The following is a 22,591-nucleotide window of genomic DNA, read 5'->3' as shown; positions in this document are numbered from 1 at the left end:
CTGCATAAGCTCATACACCTGCTTTCTTGCATCACATGCCACTACTACTACATAGCTGGCTAGTAGAGGTGCTGAAAATCTACAAAATCAATCCGATAGTGACAAACTTCTTAGGGGAAACGATGGCGAAATGGAGTACAACCATTAACGTAGAAAACATCACAATCAGGCCAATCCCCATCAGGAGAGGAATCTTTCAGGGAGATGCCCTGAGCCCATTGTATTTCTGTCTAGCACTTAACCCGCTATCTACCATGCTCAACAGTAGCAAGTAATGATATAACCTGAAAGAAGGAAGGAAGGAAGAATCTACACCCTCACCCACCTGATGTATATGGATGACATCAAGCTCTACGCGGGAACCGAGAAGCACCTTCAGCAACTACTCCAGATCACCGAAAAATTCAGCAAGCATATTAGGATGGAATTTGGTCTAGAGAAATGCAAAATCCACGGATTGCGTAAGGGAAAATTTGTCAACCGAAACTACCAGCTGCTCAGCGGTAACGAGATCGAAACCATGGCAGAGGGAGAGGCCTACAAATACTTGGGGATGTTGCAGGCTCAGCAGTTACAGCACAAGGAAATTAAGGCCTGTCTGACCGAAAAATACCATCAGAGACTCAGAAGTCTGCTGAAAGCAAAGCTGAATGGAGGAACACAGTTAAAGCCATAAACACGTATGCAGTCCCTGTGCTAACATACTCCTTCAGGGTCATAGATTGGACTAACACCGAGCTGGAGGATATCATGAGAAAGAAAAGGACAATGATGACCAAAAGTCGCCAACACCGTCCGAGAGCTGTCGTAGAGAGACTGACAATTGCCCGGGAAGAAGGAGTAAGGGCCCTAATAGACCTCATTGAGCGATAGAAGATAGCGATATTTAACCTGAATGATAACTTCCAGAAACACACAGCAGCACTCCACCAGGCAATAAGAAAGATAGACAAGCGGTATACCCCACTGAACCTAAACGAGGAGTCCTCCCCCGAAACCAGGAGGTATAAACGAAGCTAGAAAGATGGGCAAAGAAGACACTCCATGGCAGGCACGACAATGATCTCCATCAGGGTCACATAGATAAAATTGCTTCCAATGCATGGCTCACGAGCGGGACGCTCCTCCCCTTGACTGAAGGATTCATGCTCGCCATCCAAGACCAGGTAATCAGCACCAGGAAATATAGAAAATACATCGCCAAGGAGCCTGGAGTGTTAGATGACATGTCGACGATGCCACCTTACCTTAGAAACGATCCACCACTTCACCGTGGGATGCAAGATGATCACCCAGACTGAGTACTCTCATAGACACGACCAGGTAGCCAGGATAATACATCAGAAGCTAGCAAGGAAATGCCAGTTGATCGAAGAAAGTTTTTTTTTTTTTTTTTTTTTGATTTGGTAGTTATTGGCGCATCGGCTTCTGTGGCCATATTGTACCTCCCAAGGTTTTTGCAGTACTTTGATCCAAGCCCGAGGCGGGAATCGAACCGCGACCTTTGGTTGCCGGGCAGGTACTTTACCCACTCGGCTAGCCCGGTCGGCTCGAAGAAAGTGTACCGTGCTATAAGTACGAACCCCAGACAGTACTAGAGATCCCAACCCACAAGCTATCCTGGGAAAACGCCATATATAACGGATAGGACAATCCCGCACAACAGACCGGACAAAAACTTGTGGACAAGAAGGAAAAGGCTACATATCTGATTGACATAGCGGTATCCACACTGGCAACCTGCAGAAAACCAATGGGGAATAAATCAGGAAGTACGCGAGCCTAAGACAGGAGATCAAATAGATGTGGCATATGCAACAAGTAACGACCATCCCGATCATCATGTCAACCACAAGTATGGTGCCAAAGACTCTACGTAACAGCCTAGCAGCAATAGGTCTCCCAGCGAATACCTTGAAGGAACTCCGGAAAGTCGCAATCCTGAACACCTGTAGGATTGTCAGAGAGTTCCTCGACCAACAGTAACATCTGACATAACAACAACCACCCTGTGTACTTGGTAGCAATACCCGTGACGAGGTGACACCCCCAATCAGGGAGAAATAATATAAGTGCAGCAATATAATAATAATAATGTAGCTATAAATAATGCATCATTATTATCATCATAAAGAGAGACTATACGGTATACTATTAATACACGTACTTGTTTTTCCCCCAATTTGCATTTAAGAATAAAGCAACCTAACTCAGCCCAAGAGATTATGCACTAATTTTAAAGATGCCTTATATTTCGAATTAATTGTTTTCTTATACAGTATTTTATTTTACATTGATGTTCTTCGATCTGGTGTAAAGTGTTTTTATATTGGGTTTAAGTTGAAATTTTTTTAGAAACTCTTTTCCCTTTTAGTATTTCTAATGTAGGTGTCGCTTGTGTTTTTCTTAATTTTTACTTGCGTACACTGCACGGTCTCTCTGGCTACGTAGGGTTATTTGAATTCCGTTGTAGTGACTTTTTATTGTCAAATAGTGTTTGTAATGAATATTTTTGAGTATTTCTGATTTTTGCAACGTTGTAATCTTATTGTCAAAAATTGGTATACTGTGAGATCCTGTTTTTAGGCGTAACATTTTTAGATATGCCGTTTGTGAAGATGTATTCTGGAATGTCAATTTATGTTACGAATTCGGCTGTGACTATATCCTGTTCCGAATTAAAGCGAGAAGTAGCAGAAATAACAGTAAGTATTTGTATTATCAGAGGAAACACTACTGTTAACCAATCTGCATCACCGGGATGGTGCACTATGGCCATAGTTACCGATGCGCCTAACAAATCCCCAAACAAACCAGGTGAGATAAACTTACACCACATCACGGTTTGGCTTTGACATTACCGGTAATCACAAAAAAAAGATAAAAAAAATAATAATAATAAAATAAAAAATAAACGGCCAAAATAAGCCGTGAGATATAACTGTTGGGGTAGAGTAAGGGATAGCCCCCATATGGCCTTGTTCATGGTATAATCCGAAAACAAAGAAAAGATTTAGAAAATTCTGCAGTATTTAAAACAAGTATTTAAAAAAAAAAAAAAAAAAAAACTGGTCGTAAATTCACGGTATTTACTCCATGCTCTATTATACTACCGTGGGATACAAATCATTCGAGTGATGAGTGCCATGACATTTTTTTCATTTCTGCTGCTGAGGTGTACTTAGGTAAAGGGGAGTCTTCAAAGAATTAACTGAAATAACTCTCTCATAGGACGAGCGCAATGGGCTAGTCTTCCGATCGTTGCAAGTGGCAGTGATTGACATGCCTATCCTGCTGGTGGTTGGTCTTATTAGGGTGCTTATCCCCCATGCCGCTGTTTTAAAATTGGGAACTCCTTTTCCAATTTTAAAACAGTAGCAAGAGGAAGATAAACACCCTGAGACTAAGCACAGTGGGCTAGGCATGTCAATCACTGCTACTAGCAACAATCAATCGGAATGGGTACCAGATTGTAAAGACTAACTGTACAATAACCTTGTAGTATAAAATTGTAGCATTGTGTTATGAAATGAAACCATACAATCTTCCCCTCCAATAAAATCTGTGGGCTTTCACTTTTAGACAGATTCATTGTTTAGGTTCGGTTTCACAGACTGCAAGAAAGAAAGTACTGGGATTTATCCCAAACCGAAACGAAGTTTATTGCCAACTAATTGATATTGGAACAAAAATAATGGGAAAGGGTAGTAAGGTACCAAGATTACTAGCAAAATCTTGCCCGAAATGAATAATGGGCAAATAAAAATATTAATGCATCTACCTTTGAAACTCGCTGCAGAGTGAAGTGTATGAGTTTTTTTTTTTTTTTTTTTTTCCAGTTTATTATTTATTTGGTTTTTTTTTGCGATATTTATTTTTTTGCCAGTTAAGAGAAGTAGCATATTTGAGGAATACTAAAGGGGGGAAGATGATGAGAGATTATGGGATAGTGTCGAGCTGGCCATCCGAAAATAAGGCGCCTCTGTAGCCAGGTGGGAAGGAGCAGCAGTGTGTATCACATGCTTCTTGATTAGACCGGGGTTCGAGCCCGTCACCACCAAATACGGAGGATGCGGAAAGGTCAGGGAATGACCACTGCATATCCCGGAGCAATATGGCCCTAGTTGCTAATGCTCCTAAAAACCAAATAACAAACAAACAACAAACCATTTTAAAATGCTGGCAAATCAAATTCCAGTTGGTACAAAATAATATTAAATTTCAAAAATATATTTGATTCTATCTTCTCTTTTCACAATAATATAAAGTATTAATTATCCCTGTGTGGATTATTTAGTTTGAGGGTTATGCATGCATTGTTAATTTTGTTTTTCCTTTAATATTCATTACTTGATGAATTAGCATTAGGCGCATCCGTAGCCAGGTGGGCAGGAGCAGCAGTGTGTAGCACATGCTTTCTGATTAGACCCCGTTCGAGCCCGTGACCATCAAATATAGAGGACGCGGAAGGTTAGGGAATAACCACCGCATATCCCCAGCCTGGATAAAGGGTAAGGGTTGGCGTCAGGAAGGGCATCCGGCCGTAAAAATTTCGTGCCAAAACAGTAAAAAAATGCTGACCTCATATATAATAGGAAAAAGGTGAGGACCAAAAAAAAAAAAAGAAGTCAGGAATGCTTATTATTGTAATGGATTTAAGATTTGTAATACTCAGCTACAGGTATAGGCCTCTCAGGAAATTCAAGTGTGTAATATAATTAGCATTCTCTGGAAACAGATGTATATTGCACTAGTAGGTAGTTAAGATTTGAACATGTGGTATTTCCCTTACAAATTGAAGAAATGTTGATGTCAAAAAAAAAAAGAAAGACTTTTGAACAGATGGCTGGGTTAACTTACATAGCTTAAAAACTTAGCTACCTAAGGAAGTGGAATAAACTGGACTGTTGCTAGAGAAATCACATCGTGTCTCCTCCTTAGAGGACTGTATGGGGATCTTTGAGAATAAGGGGCGAATCTGCACCAGAACTGGTTTAAGAGATGCTGTCATTTGAGCAAATCTAATGTTAATGTGTAACCAGAACTGAGCGAGGCTGGTCTGTAATCAGTGGAATTTCATTAATTAGTAGTATGACATCCCGATGGTTGTGTGTTGTGTTAATTATAGTGAATTTTATAGGTTTGTTGGTCATGCTGTGTAGAGTTGAGGCCAGGATGGATATAAATAGCTTGCAGGAATCCATCTTGTGATACTCTAGCACTGAAAGTACAAGTATATGTAACCCCTTATTAAACTCCACAATATTACAAACTGTGGAGTTTAATGAAGTAAACTCCACAGTATTACATCAATACAAACATATGTATTGATGATTTATTGTAAACTCCACTGACCTGATGGTCATGCCGGAGCATAAACAAGAGAACATTAAATGCTTATTTGGCAATTTCAAGGTGGTGGTGTTTTTTGATTGAGGAGGACTCGTTCACCCTGAAAACTGCTCTGAATATGAACCTGTGAATCAGGCATGCTAGGTCTAGTGTTTACTTATGATTTGGGTTAGAAGAAACAGGGACATTTTTCTCTTTCATCATTGTGTCTGCATAACCCCCTCCATTAGAGGAAGACTATTTGAGAACAGAAATATTATTGAAAAGAATGTTTTGCTTGAAAACACATTGAACTTAGGTGTAGTCCATTCCCCCCCCCCCCAATAATGGATAAATTTGAATATTGTGCTGTTTCAAGGCACCTGCATAGAAGAATTTAATGCTAAAAGAAATCCAAGATGGTCCGATATATCCTTTGAGAACATCTGTTTCATCATATGATGTAGCGATAAAATGGACAACAGAATTCAATAATAAGGTGGGGAGAGAATCTAGAAGGAGAGGCCCAGGCAAGCTTCATTTAGTTGCAGCATCCTGCAATGCTGTAATATGACTATTTATTTTTAAAGAGATTATTGGAATATATTACATTTTTCTTGAGAATTCGTTGAACTCGTTTATTCTGTCATAAGATATCGGCAATATATCTACTGCAAATGCCTTGCAGTAGATATAGTGGCATAGTGTTGAAGGTAAGGTGCCACTGGCAGTTTCCCAGAACTGTGCCATCAGTATTCTTGTGAGGTAACAAAAATCTATAAATAGCAGGTGTGTGTGATTTGTGCAGTATAGTGTGTTGTTCTTCTGGTTACTTTGCCACAGGGGCCCCTTAGTGGGACTCAACGTTGCATGCCACTATCACTGGGAAGTGAGTCAGGCAGTACATCAATTTATGGCTAGTTTCTGCCAGGGTCGCCTGAGCTTCGTGATGGAAACCAAGTTAAAAAAAAAAAAAAGTGAGGGGAAGGGAGACAATTTAAGAGGGGAAGGAAGCAAAAGTGGGAAGTAGGGAGGATGGGGAAAATATGGCATCCTCCTGATAAGGGAGTAAAGGTTTGGATACCCCTGGGCTGAGGCCTACTCAAACCAAGGGAAAGTAGAAGGCTTGCAGGGCAAGAGTGCCCTGCAAAGTGGAGTGCCAGAATGGCATCTCACACCTGAGACAGGTGTCAGAGCACCTGACCCACCAGATAGTATACAGGTACACTTGGCAGTCTATTGGTGACCAGCGAATACTAACCTGAGGTTCAGGGTTTGCAGTTTCTTGTAGGAGGTTAGTTCATTTGTTTGGAATCCATTTGAGTAATTTCTGCTACAGTTTAATTCAGTAGATAGAGAAGTTAGCGTGTAATATGACTTTGGGAATTTTCAGCTCAGTACTTTTGTCCTGTTCTATGGATGTCAAATTAGGGAGGTCACCTCTGAATAGAGTGCCTATGTTGGAATAATGATTGCATAAACTCAGTAAATGCAGAATAGAGGTGCTCTTCTTGTAGGAGGAGGTACACTTGGTTTTGGGGTTTTGCTCTATTTTAGTCACTAGTCTGATGCGATATTCTTCATATCCAGGGCATTTGTACATAACGTGGTCCTAATTTTCGGGGTCACCACAAGTGCAGAGAGGGTTTTGCAGTATTCCAGGGGTTATCAATTTGTGATTAAACTGACCATGCCCTGTTAACAGAAAGGTTACTTGTAGCCCAAGAGAAAACCAGGGAGGAGGCTTTGGGCCAGAAACACCACATTAGGAAGAAAATTTTTGGTGATGGCACTTTTTGTAGTTTAATTCCAAGATTCCTGTCACATGGCTTGCAGTCTCTTCTCTATGCATATTCTTTCCCTCTTTAAATCATTCGCCATGGCTAATTGAATTCCAAGAATCTTAGTAGATTTGGCTTTCCTTAGTCATTGAAAGAGGCAAGACAATGAAATCTGTCTTCTGCAAGACAGATTTCATTGATTCTGATGCTTGAACAAAAAATTGGTCAATGCAAGACTTACTTGGAATTGTTGGTGAATTATGTAGCAAATCCATTTTTTTTGCCAAGATTAATAATCATGAATGAGATGTGGATCCACCACTATCAGTCTGAGTCAAGCAGCAATCTAAACAGTGGAAATGTCTAAGTTCACTGCCTCTAAGGAGGAGAAAAAATAGTTCATTGACTGTAAAGGTGAATCATTCATAACTCCTAAGGAATAATTCTGGAGTATACTCCAACAGGTCAGACTTTAAGAGGAGTACAGTGAAACTTCCCTTTAACGGACAGCCATGGGGAACGAAAATGTGTCCGTTAGAGAGAAGTGTCCGCTAACAAGAAGTCTGAGGGAGAAAAGAAAGAAAGAAAGAAAAATCGTTAAACGTTTAATGTAAAATTAAATTAAAATATATACAGATTTTGCACACTATTTTTGTAAATAATATGTATACAATTGTGCTATGCATATTATGACTTTATCTTAAGAAAAATACATACAGTAATCACTTATTTTCTTCTGCACCTTCTTCCGGCTGATAATTTTGTTTTCAACATTTGTTTGGAGTGAAGAAACCATCGAAAGTCCTTCAGTATCTTCTTCAGCGGCGAAAAACATTTTTAAACGATTGATTTGTATGAGCGCTTCTTCTATTTTCATCGGTGGTTCGTCGTTAATATGTTCTTCGACAGAATGACCTCCTTCCATTTCTTCATCCTCATGAGGAACTTCTTGAAAAATATCGATAATGTCGTTGATATCTAGAGCACCATCTTCTGTAGTGAGATTTGAGTCTATATCTTTGTAGCCAGGGTCACTTGTAGCGGAAGTATCGTACATTATCAATAGATGTTGAAGTTCTTGTTCTTCTTGGTGCTCCACATTGCTGTTCACAACTTCAATTTTTGCGTTTGAGAAGCTAGACTTTACAAAACAGTTCACGACAGTTTGTTTTCTAATTGCGTTTACTGAAGAGGAAATCCATTGAATCGCATCTAGGATGCTGATTTTCTTTGCAAGGTCACTCGTTACATGTTACATCGTTCATGTTTGCAATGAGATGTCTTAAAACACGTTTTCTGTAGTGAAGTTTGAAATTTTTTATTATCCCTTGATCCAAGGGCTGACACTCTGCAGATGTGTTTGGTGGCAGAAAAACGATTTGAATGTTGGACAATTCAATGTGCGGGTGAGATGCAGCATTATCCATGAAAAGAATAATTTTTCTGTTTTGACGAATCATGTTTTGGTAAAAGTGACTTATCCATTCGCTCATGATATCTCGTCTCATCCACGCTTTTTTATTAGACTTCCAGTCAACATCCAAAAAGATTCAACTTTATGCCCTTGAAACAACGAGGATTTTGTGGGTTTCCTATAACAAGAGGTTGTTCAAAGTCTCCCAGCATATTTGTACACAATAGTACAGTCAAGCGTTCCTTAGAAATTTTTCCGCCCTGGCACTTTTCGTTTTTTAGACTCATTATTTTTTCAGGAAGAGCTTTAAAAAAACAACTCTGTTTCGTCACAGTTGTAAATATCCTTAGCTTCAAAATCACGACATAAATCTTCCAATTTGACGGTCCACTCTGTTACAACCCCAGTATCAACAGATCCACCTTCACCACTTACGGTTTTCCAAGAAATTTTATGCCGAATTTTGAACTTGTCTAGCCATCCCACAGAAGCTTTGAACTCATTTACTCCCATAGATTTCGCAACCTCCAAAGCCTTTTCCCTAATAGTAGGCCCATTAATGGGAATTTTTTTAGCACGTGCGCGACAAATTTGAAGTACAACAGTTTTCGGGAATGATTTTGAACCTGATCATTTACATGTTGCCAAAATTGTTTGAGCAGTTCATTTTTTTTCTTTAGGATGTCGCTTACCTGCGTCTTCCCGATTTTGAATTTTACAGCGAGATTGCGAACACTATTTTTTTGCCGATCATACGCATTAATGAGTTCGACTATCTTTTAAAGTTAAATGTTTACGAGAAGACATTGTGCACTTCACACGACACTGAACAAAACTGAAAACTGAAACTGAAAAGAATAAAGGCCGACCATATTCCCCCCCCCCCTGCACACACCGAATTCATCAGAAGTTTTACACGTGCCTTAAAATTCTTGAAAAAGGGTTTAGAACCGCGACGTAAACCTTGATAAAATTCAGAGAATCGGAAATAGAAAATAAACACACGATCGAGGCAATACGTGGAAGAAACGTTCCTAGAAAAAGGGCCATGAGCTCGCCCGCTGTCCGTTATGGGGAGATCAAATTAAGTGCTAATCTAAACGAAACAGTGCAGATTGCCTGTCCGCGTCCGTTACAGAGAATGTCCGCTAGACAGAAGCTGCAAACACGTTAAAACCAATGGAGGTGAGTTAGGGAATTTGAAAATGTCCTTTGTAGAGAGATGTCCTTTAACGAGAGGTGTCCGTTAATGAGAAGTTTCACTGTATACTGTGCTAACTTGTTATTCTAATTACAAGACTAAAAGAAAATGGATGTCTGATAAAAGGTGTCTTCACATCACCAGTGTGCTGTCTTCACCTTATGCAGATGTATAAGTGGCAATGGTAGTATGATATATATAAGATTTGGTCCCTTCAGAATTCTTATTGTCTCAAACTTACATTTTACTCGATTAGACAAAAATGCAAAACAAATGAAGAGGTTATATCATCTGTGTAAGCATTTTTTTTTTTTTTTTTTTTCAAGTCTTGTATCGTTCTTTAAGAGTGGGATAAATGCATTGCAACATAGCTGGAAAAAGTGTGAACATCGGTGGAGAGATGTATCAAAAAATAACTTGCACCTACTGGTGTGAGTCCACTGCTCCATAGTGAGGCTATGAACTTTTCATTATCCCCTGTATACTTTTTAATTTCAGTTATAAAAATAGGTAGGTAAAAAAAAAAAAAAAATCACCAACTCTTGTAATTATAAACTGTTTGTAGTAAATAGAATTATAAATTTCACAATGATTGTTATTTTTAGGGCGTTTCTCAGAAATATCTCAGAGCTGTGTGGAATGGTCGTTATTTAAAAGATGATGCTCACATTTCAAAAGATTCCATTGTATATATTCTTCTTTCTCTTTGTGGTGGAAAAGGAGGTTAGTAACATATATTTTATAATTCATATTATTATGATTCCCATTATCCACAGTTCTGTTAATTTTTTTGTTGTTTTAAACAGATATATATATATGGCATCTATAGCAATATTTTTCAACTGGCTGGTTGGTTGTGAAGGAAATTGAGGTGTGCCCCAAAAAGTTTTAAAATATTATTTATATGTGTTTTAATGTTTTCAACAGCATTATTGTTTCACACATTGTTTACAAGAAATTTGAAGTTTGAGTGGGCTATATTTTTAAAAATTAAAGAAATGCTGAAGATAGTACTAGTTCTCATTTGATGGGACATAACCTATGGGACTATGCAAGTGATTAGTCACTGAATTTTTTGTTGCTGCTGTCTAGAGAATTGTTTTCAGATTAGTTTTTAGTGTTTTTTAAATTTCTTGAGAGAAATCCCAATTTCTTTGAGATTGGGTGGATCTGAAATTTGTAATGAGTGTGTAATTTTTTGAAGGAAAAGAAATGCTGAGTGTGAAGAGGAAACCTAGTTTTGTAGATGCAGAGGAAACAATATTTATGATGTGTTTATGCCAAGAGAGATTAGAAGATTATTGATTAACCTGACTGTTGTCATTTGAATGGAGTCAAGAAGCCTAAATGGTTTGGGGGCTAAACTCCAAATGTGGGGAGAGTGTTCCATGGTAGGTGGATTTGAGATTTTTTTTTTTTTTTGAAAACTCCAAACACGAGAGGTATTCAAACCTATTCTGCTTAGCACTGTGCAAGGGTTGAAGGTTGAGAAGACGAAATGAGATATTTGTTGACATTAGACTTGAACTTCTGTAGACTGTAATTTTCAGGAAATATGTATGAAGGTTGTTCCAGAAAACGGCAGTTGAATGAATAAATGAGGGAGATGAAAAGTTGGTTCTGTGAGTTTGAAGTTGGGCAGTAAATGGATGTTGACTGGTGGTGGCGGCATGAGTTCAGACTGTTCTGAGAGAGAGAGAGAGAGAGAGAGAGAGAGAGAGAGAGAGAGAGAGAGAGAGAGAGAGAGAGAGAGAGAGAGAGAGAGAGAGAGAGAGAGAGCGAGCGGGAATTATAGAAGCCAATTCAGAAGAACAGTGCCCATGGAAGTATCTGTAGAAAAGGCATGCAGCAGAAACACTACGGCTATGAGACAGAGATTGGAGAGACTATGTTAGAGATGAGTCATTAACTAACCTAACTGCCCTCTTGTGAATGGGATCTAGAAGCCTGACAGTGGTTTTGGGGGCACTACCCCAGATATGGGAACAATATTCCATGGTAGGGTGGATTTGCAATTTGTACAGAGTGAACAGCTGTTTGGAAGAAAAGTAACACCGAGAGCAAAAGAGAAAACCAAGTTTTTTAGATGTAGAGGAAGCAATATTTGTAATGTACTTGTGCCAAGAGAGAGATTGATTAGAAGTCAGAGTAATCCCCAAAAGAGATATATCATCTTGCCTAGAAATTGGATTGTCACCAATGATAAGCCTAGGAGCAGAAGAATCCTTTATGTGAGATATAAGACAGGACTGAGTTTTAGAAGGATTTAAATCAACTAAGTTGTCTTTGCCACACCGGAGAATTACCTGGAGATAGGCATTTAAGGAATTGGTAGTGGGTATTCAAGAAGTTGAAACTGATTGAGCAGGGCAAGGTTTGTCAAACTGGAAAGTGGAATGCAATGTGCTATCATCAGCAAAACTACGGATAGGATTTCCTTTCAGTGGAAGAATGTCATTAATATACAAGAGGAAAAGAGTAGGGGAAAGAACTGAATCTTGGGGGACACCAGCATTAGTGGAGAAGTTAGAAGACAGAGAGCCATCTACCATTACCCTCAATGAGTGGTCAGAGACAAAACTGGATAACTAATTGCAAAAAAACTAGTTGGGAAACCATAAGATAGAAGCCTTTATGGCAAACACGATTGAAAGCCTTTGAGATGTCAAGAGCAACTGATTGTGTTTCACCAACTTTTCCATTTAATTTGTCCATAAATGGGTAGCATAAGCCAGAATATCACCAGTGGATCGACATTGATGGAATCCATAATGGCGATCGTTGATCAGATGGAAGGTTTCTAGATAGTTTAAGAGTTGGCAGTTGATTGATTTCTCTATTACTTTAGAAAGAGTAGAAGTAATTGCAATAGGACGGTAATTGGATGGGAGGGATTTGTCACCCTTTATAGAAACTGGCTGGATATGAGTAAATATCCAAGCAGAAGGAAAAACACCTTTGGAATGAGGAAGTGAAAAAAGCGGCAAAGACCAGGAGTAATTTCAGGAGCACAGATTTTGAGAACAAGTGGAGAAATACCATCAGGACCTAGAGCTTTCTTAGCGTCAAGATTCTTCAATTCAAACTCCTTTGGACGGAAGACCACAGGAGGCATTGAATGGAGCATGCTGGGAATGGTGGGAGATGTTTTACCAAGATCATTAATACATGAGTGGGGAAAAAAAATGGAATGCCAGCAGGTCAGCTTTATCCTTGGCTGAAGTGACAGTAGACCATCTGGTTTTGACAGATGTGTTAGCAGAGAAGAGCAAAAGTTGTGGCCAATAGCTTTGGCAAGAGACCAGAATGCTCAGCTACTATTAGGGCAAGGAACAAGTTTTCTACTCTTAGCCGTTTCAAAATTTAGTTTGGAATGATCAATGACTGCTTTACAATTGTTTCATGCTCTGGTGTAGGCAGAAATTGAAGCTGGAGATTTTCATACAAGCGAATTATGATATGCAACATTCTTCTCTTGATGAACAGCCTTAGCACATTTATTGGAAAACCAAGGTTTAGATAAAGAATGAGATTTTGGGGTGGAATGTGGAATAAAGGATTCCATTCCTATTAGAATAATTTTACTGACACGATCTGAGCAAATGTTGACATCAGAACTTTTGAAACAGTAATCTAACCAAGGAAAAGAAGAAAAGAAATCTCACAGGTCATCCCATTTTGCATTCTGGTAATGTAATGCCAGGCAACATGAGGTTTGGAATAGCCATGAGATAAAGGCTCCATTGGAGAAGAGACAATCACCAAGTTTGATCTGAGGTGCCCTAAAGGACCACTCACTTCAACCATGTACTTAGAAGGGTTGTTTGTGAGAAAAAGATCAAGCATGTTGGCTGTATGGTTAGGATTGTCCGGTATTCTGGTAGGTAAATGAAACAATATGTGTGAGGTCATTAATAATTGCAAAAGCCTCAGCATCTTGTCTAGCTGGTCTGTGTGACTAGAAATGGAAGCCAGCTGGAGTTGTGAACAATAAAATCACCAAGGAAATTACCCCACTGTTAGGAAAGTTGGACTGTAGAAAGTTAAGTTGGGAGAGATAGTCGAAGAATTACAAGTGATTAGTGGAGTTGGGAGAACGATAGAGACAATAGGCAAATTTAGCTTTAGCATTAGTTGAGGCATATGATGCAAGAAAGCAAGCTTATTCAGCATCAGGCAGAAGAAGAAAAAAAAAAAAAAAAAACCTTCCGATTTCACCCATCCATTCACTCCAAATGTTTGTCTAGTTCAGCCTTAAATTTATTTAAGCTATCAACTTCCACAACAACAGATGGAAGTTTGTTCCGGCAATCAACTACCTGTTGGCTAAAGGCAAACTTCTGCACATCCATTCTACAACTGTCTTTCCTCAGTTTGAATCTGTGCCCCCCTCAGGTTCTTAGTCTGAGAAAATGGAAGTATCCCGTCAGCATTGAGCCTGCTCAAACCATTCAAGGCCCTATACACCTCAATCAGATCACCTAGTCTCCAGATGATGCAACTTGCAGAACTTAAGCCTTTGTTCCTCTCACCAATCTTGTTGCCCTTCTCTGTACTCATTCTAGCAACTCTACATCCTTCCTAAAATGAGGCCTCCAGACCTGTATACTGTACTCAAGGTTTGGTCTGATCTTGTTTTATACAAAGGGTTAATCACCTCCTTGTCTCTGCTAGCAAAATTCCATGACCTGCTCTGTCAGCCTGTCTGCACCGCTCAGAAAACTTCATATCTGACTGCATAATTACCTAGAGACCTTTTTTTCATTCTCCACCTCCCTGAGTGTAGTACCACAGAGTTGGTGTATTTCCCTTGGGTTACTGCTAACCATATGCAGTACTTTGCATTTGTCCATGTTAAGCTGCCACTTCTCAGCTCATCTGCCTAACTTTTCTAGATCCTGTTACAGTAGCGTACTGTCTTTAGTGTCATTAACAACCCTGCCAACCTTTGTATCATATGCAAACTTGGACATTAAGCCTGATATACCTTCGATATCATTGATAAATACACAAAACAACAGTGGGCCCATCTGAGTTCACTGCTGGGGGACTCTGCTGATAACATTAGTCCACATAGAGCAGTGTCCATTTATTACCACTTCATGCCGTCTCCCAGTCAACCATATCTTTATCCATTGCTGTAACTTTCCCTTAATGCCAAACTGCTCCAATTTGTACAGCAGTCTTCCATGCAACATTATCAAAAGCTTTACTGAAATTCAAGTGTGATATTAAAATTATTTTTAGAATCCAATTCCTTTGTGACCACATCGTAGAATCCAATCAAATTGGTTAGACAAGACTTTCCCTTAAGAAACCCATGCTCTGTCTGAACTGTAGCTGCTGGCTTGTCTAGGTGATCTTGTGTAACCTCTTTAACCAGTGACTCCATTATTTTCCCCGGTATAGAAATTAAACTAACTGGTCTACAATTATTTGTGTCACTGGTTGAACCCCCTTTGTGAATTGGGGGTACATTTGCACATCTCTAGGCCTCGTGACCTCCCCTGACTCTAAGGATGCTGTCATAATTATGAGTAACAATTTGCTTACTTCCCTTGCTGCCTCCTTCATTATAACTGGATAGATTCCATCTGTCCGAGGTGCCTTTTTTATGTTTAACATCAACAATTTCTCCTCCACCTTGCTCTCAGTTATCACAAAATCACTTAGCTCCCTGTTAGAGTTTGATAAACTTCTGGCATTCCTCTCCTTGGATAACTCCTCATGTGTGAATGTAGATGCAAAATACTCATTCAGTTTATCAGCTACTTGAGCAGGATCATCAGTAGTCCAACTATCTACATTAAGTGGACCAATCTGATTCATCCCTTTCCTTCTAGAGTTTAAAAGAGTAAAGAACTCTTTGCTGTTTTTGTTTGCGTCCTTTGCCAAAGATTTCTTGTAATCTGCCTTTGCCTGCCTAACCTCCTTTGTGTCCTGATTACAGCTTAGCTTATATCTGTCATAGGCTTCTGTGTCGCCTGATAATTTATATGCGACCCATTACATTTTTCTTCTCTATCAGGAGCTTCATTAATTCATCCGACATCCATTTAGGCCTAAACCTTGAACAGTATTTCTTAGTTTGTATGAAAAGCATAGCAGCCTCCTAGATTAAGTCCCCGAAGGCTTCCCGTTTAGAATTCACCATTGGTAACAGCATCAGTTGATCCCACTGTATAGAATTTAAAAACTGTCTGAGATCTCTGTAGTCACCTTTACAAAAATCCTTCCCTTTACCCTTGATCATAGTTACATCTTTAAGTAAATCTCACATCAGTACACTGTGATCACTGTCACCTAGAGGTTCCTTTATCTTCAAATTCCTAATGCATGCGTTATAACTGCTGATAATCAGATCAAGGGTATTACTTCTTCTTGTTGCCCATTGAACACGTTGCTGTAGAAAACAATCCTCCAATAAATCCACAAAAATCTTGCTAGCGTGCGAGTGACCAATTCACAAGTTCCAGTCAATATCTGGAAAGGTAAAATCCTCCATTACAGGACATTGTGATTTTATAGCCCATTCTATTTCTCTGCACAACTGTTCATTGCATTCATCAGCGTCATTAGGCCTATTACATAATTCTACTCTCATTTTCCCTTTCCTAGTGTTTATGTCACAGCAGACTCAACATTGCACTGTCAACACGATGCACTTGCTTAGATTTTGTTTTTTAACCAACATCATAACCCCTCCCCCTTCCTACCCTGTCTGTCCTTTCTGTACACATTGTACTCGCGAAATTCCAATTCTGCACTGCTTATATCTATGTGACACCATGTCTCTGATATCCCAACAATATCTGCCTTTGATGCTTTGATCAGCACTTCAAATTCATCAGTTTTATTTACTATACTTCTACCAATTGTGTACATACATGCACTTATTCTTACACTTAGTTACCCTAACATAGCCCATATATTTAATTGTTCCCTAATGACTCCCAGCAGCTCTTGAAATCCTCAGCAACTTGCTCTCTAGGCTGCTGCTCATTACAATAGAAGCAGTGCATGAATCACTTTCGCTTCTGCCTGCAGCTACCATTAATCTTTAGTCTGTGAATTCCCCCAAATTAGCAGTTTTCTGACCCACCTAGCATTGCTTCGAAAACATCAGCAGTATTCTTGCACCCTTTCTATTTAAGTGTATTCCATTCCTGTAGAAGCAGTCTCTCCTGTTAGCAAGCACAGACCATGCTGAAAAAATTCTACCATATGAGCCTTTCACAATCTCTCCAGGGCCAGATTGATTGACAATGCTCTCATCATATACTCCCTCCTATCGTGTCTTGGCAGAATTGCAAAAACTTTCAAATTTAATCCTAAATCGTGACTTTTTTTCAGCATTCACCTGTACTTGCTAAGTAAATCTGCAGATCTCTTACTCTTAAGGCCATTAGTGCCAACGTGTACAACAATATCAACTTGCACTTCTTTGAGTGTACAACAATATCAAAATTGATATCAATTTTGTGTTCTTAAAAGATGATATCTGCTGTACAATGTCATCGCTTTTGCCCCTGCAGACATGCCCTGTTCCTGTTCCACCTATCCCTTTTGCCTAGTATATTCTCCATCTCCCTAACAATTGAGTCACCGACAATAACTAGTATGTGACACAATGAGGTAGAGAGATTTTAAGCCGGAGAAGATCGAAAAGAAGAGATTCCAAATTACCAAGTTTCTGACAGGGAATATCAGAATGGACATATGCACAAGTACCACCTTTGAGGCAAAAGGAATCATATAGTAAATAATTTTGGCAACTCGGATGAGCAGTGTTTTGAATCAGCCGATAACTGAGATTCTGTCAGAAAAAGTGCATGTGGTTTGGCAGACTGTAAGTGGAAATGGACATCATTGAGATTAGAACTGAGACCACGTATATTTGTGAAATGAACTAGGAAGTGTTTGGGAGATGTAGATATTTTCGCAGATAAGTTTGCTCTCTATTCAGTTTGTATTCAATTTGTATCTATTTGTATTCAATAGTAAGAAAGGTGTGGGACATGCTGTATGAAGTAATGAAATTTTTGGATATAGCATGCAGATGATAAGAATATACCCAGATCCTTGAGATAATGTGGCCTCGACAATCCCCACCCTCCCTCCGCATACACACTAGTCAGACTCCCTCCAGTCACTAACTAGTAGAGTAGAGGCAGCAAGATTATACACTAGTTGTTCCAGTAGCCTCCTAGAGAGTTACCAATAGCTTCGGTCTGTTGTACTAATAGGGGCCAGCCTGCAAACACCGTTTTAGAGCTGTACCCTCGAAATGTAAGGAAGTTTGGATCTCACCATGGTGTTCACCATAACCTCAAAAGACATCAATAATACTGCAAGATGGAAGAGATGGGGGAGGGTTGACCGGAACTTACCTCTGGAGCTGAGATATGGACAGAATGAATATATGATAGAGATATATATGATCTTATTTAGAAATCTGTCCATTGAATGCTAAGTTTATAAGCAATAGATTCTTTTTTGACATATAAGACAGGTGCCTCCATAGCCAGGTGGGAAGGAGCAACAGTGCGTAGCACATGCTTCTTGATTAGACCAGGGTTCGAGCCCGTCAACACCAAATACGGAGCGTGCGGAAAGGTCAGGGAATGACCACCGCATATCCCGGAGCAGTATGGCCTTAGTTGCTAATGCTCCTAAAAAACCAAACAACAAACAATGACATATAAGACAAGTGATATTTAAAAGAGTTGAAATTTACTAAGTTGTCTTGGCTGCTTTACAGAGTCATTGTTCTCTGTGGGTAATTGTAGATAGTTCTCTGTCTTCTAACCTCTCCACTCCTGATTGTATTTCCCAAGATTCGTTTCCTTCTTCCACTCTTTTCTCCTGTATACTTGGTAATGGGATTGGATTGATTTTTCACCCTTTTTTATGAACTAATTGGGTATTACAATATTTCCAAGCAGAAGGAAAAACACCAGTGGAATAAGAAAGTGTAAAAAGCAAGAAAGAACAGGAGTAAGCTCAGCAGAGGTTTTGGAACAAGTGGAAAAATACCAATATTACCTGGTGCTTTCTTGGCATGAAGATTGTTTAACATTCTTCTGACATATTTCTGATAGACCACAGGAGACATTGAATCGAGTGTACTGGGAATGGCAGGAGGTAGTTTACCTTGTAAGTTGATTTTATCTTTATTGAGAAATCAGAAAAGGATGGTTGAGTGGGAGAAGACAGAGGGTGGTAATCAATGGGCGCTGCTCTTCGTGGACTAGTTATTAGTGGAGTCCCACAGGGTTAGGTGTTTGGTCCACTGTTGCTTTGTATATTTATCAATGATATTGATGAAGGTATATCACCTTAGTGTTGAAGTTTGCAGATGATACAAAGGTTGGCAGGGTTGTTAATGACAGTAATGGTAGTGTGCTACTGCAATAGGGTCTAGAAAATTTTGGAAGATGTGCTGAGAAGTGGCAACTGAAGTTTTTAACATTGACAAATGCAAAGTACTACATATGGGTAGAAGTAACCCCCAGAGGAACGTAGTAACTGTGTGGTACTACACTTAAGGTGGTAGAGAATGAAAAAGACCTGGGAGTAATTGTGCAGTCAGATATGAAGTTTTCTGAGCAATGCAGACAGGCTGCCAGGGCAGGTCATGGGGTTTTGTTAATGATATACAGGAATTTTGCTAGTAGGGAAAAGGAGGTGATTGTCCATCTGTATAAAGCAATGATCAGGCCACACCTCGAGTACTGCGTACAGGTCTGGAGACCTCATTTTAGGAAGGATGTAGATTTGCTTGAGCATGTACAGAGAAGGGCAACAAGATTTGTGAGGGGAATAAAGGGATTCTCTTACCAAGAGAGGCTTAAGTACTGCAAATTGCAGCGGCTGGAGACTAGGCAACTGCAAGGTGATCTGATTGAGGTGTATAAGGCCTTGAATGGGTTGAGCACGCTGAATTCTGATGGGATTCTTCCACTTGTTCAGATTACGAACCTAAGGGGGCATAAATTCAAATTGAGGAAAGACAGATGCAGAATAGATGTGCGGAAATTTGCCTTTAGCCAGCGGGTGGTTAATTGCTGGAACAAACTTCCAGCTGTCGTTGTGGAAGTTGATAGGTTAAATAAATTTGAGGAACTGGACAAACATTTGGAGGGAATTGTTGTGTAAAATTTTTTTTTTTTGTCTGATGCTGCATAAGCTCATATGCTTGCTTTCTTGCATCACATGCCATTACTACTGCTAACTGTTTAGTTTTAACAGAGGTTGGAGTATAGGTGGGTAAAAGTTGTGTCCAATAGCTTTGGAAAGAGACCAGTTCGTGATGACCGTTTGGACAAAAGTAAGTTTTGTACTCTTGGCTTGTTAAAAATCAAGTTTGAATGAGTTAATAACAACAATTTACATTTGTTGTGAGCTTTAGTGTGTAGGCAGAAAATGAACTTGGAGATTTGATTGTAAACCAGTTGTGATATGCATCATTTGTATCTTGAACAGCCTTATTGGAAAATTATCAGAAAATCACATTTATTGGAAAACCAAGGTTTAGATAGAAGATGAGATTTTTACGTTGAGTGTGGAATAAAGGATTTCATCCCTACAAGAATTTCACTGACATAGTTTGAGGAAACATTGACATCAAATGATTTAGGAGTGGTGACTCGTATGAAGTCAAGAAATTTTTGGATATGGAATGTACACAGCAAGAATATATCCAGCTCCTTGATGTAATGTGGCCTTGATAATGACTCTGATTTAAATAAATCTTTATTTGTCGTACCAAATTTAAATATAGGTTTACATTGGTAAGTGACAAATTCCCTTCGCGGCAGAAAATGCCAGGGGATTACCATAAAATGTGAATAAAAAAATGTCTAAAATATACAAGAAAGGGCAACAAATATACAATAAATATACACGAAAAGATGACATATAAATTGCATTACTCTTCACTACATTTCTGTCTAGAGTCCTGGCAATTGTAATACAAAAGTTCATCTTGACATCGCATCCACTGATCAACTTGTGAGAGATATACATTGTTCAATTGCACACACACAGTTCTTGACAGAAATTCACACAACTGCTAGGCAACAGTAGCCTCAGCGAACCACACTGCGGTTTGTTTTCTATATTTTAGATCTTCTGTGAGCCTTAGTAGGTCAATTCCTATACGTGTTAGGCACTGAATTGATTCTAACGCACTAGCGGGTATAAACCTGTCGGCCATCTTCAGTCTGTTGGTCTTCATTCTCAAGGATTTTGTACCTCTTAATGCAGATGGCGGGATGTGCCACTCACAAAGCTGCCAGAAGCATGGTGATTATATCGTGCCAGTCATCATTTTGATTGCGGTTATTAATCGTTTCCAGGCAATGATGTCTGGTAAACGCTGCAGTTTAAGCTGTTCAGAGAGCTGCATGGTCCTTAACTGTTGAGGGAGATGGTGCTTATGGTTTGCCCACTTCAGCAGCCAGAATTCACTTGCATATATTCTCCTAATGTCGGTAGGGGTGGCTGACGCCCACAATTCTGCGCCATACAAAATGACCGAATACACCATGGTTCTTAAATATCTGCATGCACTTCTTCCAGTTACTACCTGGCAGAATAGAGGCAGTGAGACGATTATGCCCTATCTAGGCCATATCCTCCTGGACAGTTACCAAAAGGTTTGGTGTGCTAGACTGTCTAGCAGCCAGTCTATGAAAACTGTTTATAAGCTGTGCCCTCAAAATATTAACAAAGATTGGATCTCACTGTGATGCCCATCATAACTCCGAAAAGACATTAATCGTATTGCATGATTGAAGAGATGGGGATTGCCAGAGCTTTTCTCTGGAGACAACATGGGGTTCACCACTTCAAGCCTCCAATAAGCAAAGGGGCTATTGCACCAATTTATTGAGAGCCATCTGTCATTAGGTAGTAGCTGACTCATTAACTGTGGTAAATGAATAGTCATTACCTCCTTGTACTACTAGCTGGATGAAAATTTTCTGTTTCATTTTCTGCTGAATAGCAGTCAAACAGTGATTGTATTGACTTGGTGCATTATAGCCATAGACACTAATGCACCATAAAACCCTTAACCAACCAACCAACCAACCAACCAACCAACCAGTGATCGTAAAACTTTGGGATTCCATACTTTTGCCCTAACTTTAAACAAACTTGCATTCCCAATTCTCTGGAACAAGATTTGTTTCTTAATTGCATTGTTAACTACAATCAAAGTGATTTTCTACAAAATTAGAATCAGTTCTGAGTTTTTCATTATCACTCTTATGATAAGATAGGCCTGACGTAGCCAAATGGTCAAGAGCGAGAGTGCATTGCATGCTTTCCTTGAGTGGACTGGGGTTCAAGCCCGTGACTACTAAATACGATAAATATTTGTATTGACGATTTATTGTAAACTCTATTGACTTGATTGTTGTGCCGGAGTACAAACAGAAAATTTATTTTTATTTATTTATTATTATTATTATTTTTAAATCTCTTGGTTTTTTGCTTTATTCTTTTTAGGGTTTGGGTCTATGCTACGTGCAATTGGAGCCCAAATAGAAAAAACTACAAATCGTGAGGCATGTCGTGACTTAAGTGGAAGAAGATTGCGTGATATAAATGAAGAACAGAGGTAGGACAAAGTAAAATAATTTGACGTGGAATTTCATTAAAAGTTCGTCTGAGATTTTGTGGAAATAACACTTTGTCGAAGTTAGCAGCTTAAATTTTAAAAGTACAGCCACTCCCCGGCTAACATAATACTTGACTTACAGAAATTCGACTTTACGTAAGTTTTTGCTGGCCTGTGCAAACTTAAAAAAAAAGTGAAAACATATTTTGCATCCCATAGGAATAAATGGAGGTATC

At 39.2% G+C, this 22,591-nt stretch overlaps 1 protein-coding gene across 1 annotated transcript in view; it reads left to right on the top strand.

The window, feature by feature from the left end:
- Nucleotides 1-2,474: 2,474 nt before the first annotated feature.
- The window catches only part of LOC150081788 (splicing regulator SDE2), a 150,983-nt gene continuing 130,866 nt past the window's right edge, over nt 2,475-22,591 (top strand). Inside the window, exons 1-3 of the mRNA XM_090379664.1 lie at nt 2,475-2,705; nt 10,333-10,450; nt 22,244-22,355. Of these exons, the coding sequence (XP_090235790.1) occupies nt 2,604-2,705; nt 10,333-10,450; nt 22,244-22,355 (332 nt within the window). The 5' untranslated portion in view covers nt 2,475-2,603. The remainder of the gene's footprint in view (nt 2,706-10,332; nt 10,451-22,243; nt 22,356-22,591) is intronic.

This window comes from Mastigoproctus giganteus, chromosome 8, assembly GCF_048544385.1.
Source record: "Mastigoproctus giganteus isolate SK-2022 chromosome 8, ASM4854438v1, whole genome shotgun sequence".
Taxonomy (NCBI): Eukaryota; Metazoa; Arthropoda; class Arachnida; order Uropygi; family Thelyphonidae; genus Mastigoproctus; species Mastigoproctus giganteus.
This window is presented reverse-complemented; position numbering and strand designations above follow the sequence as displayed.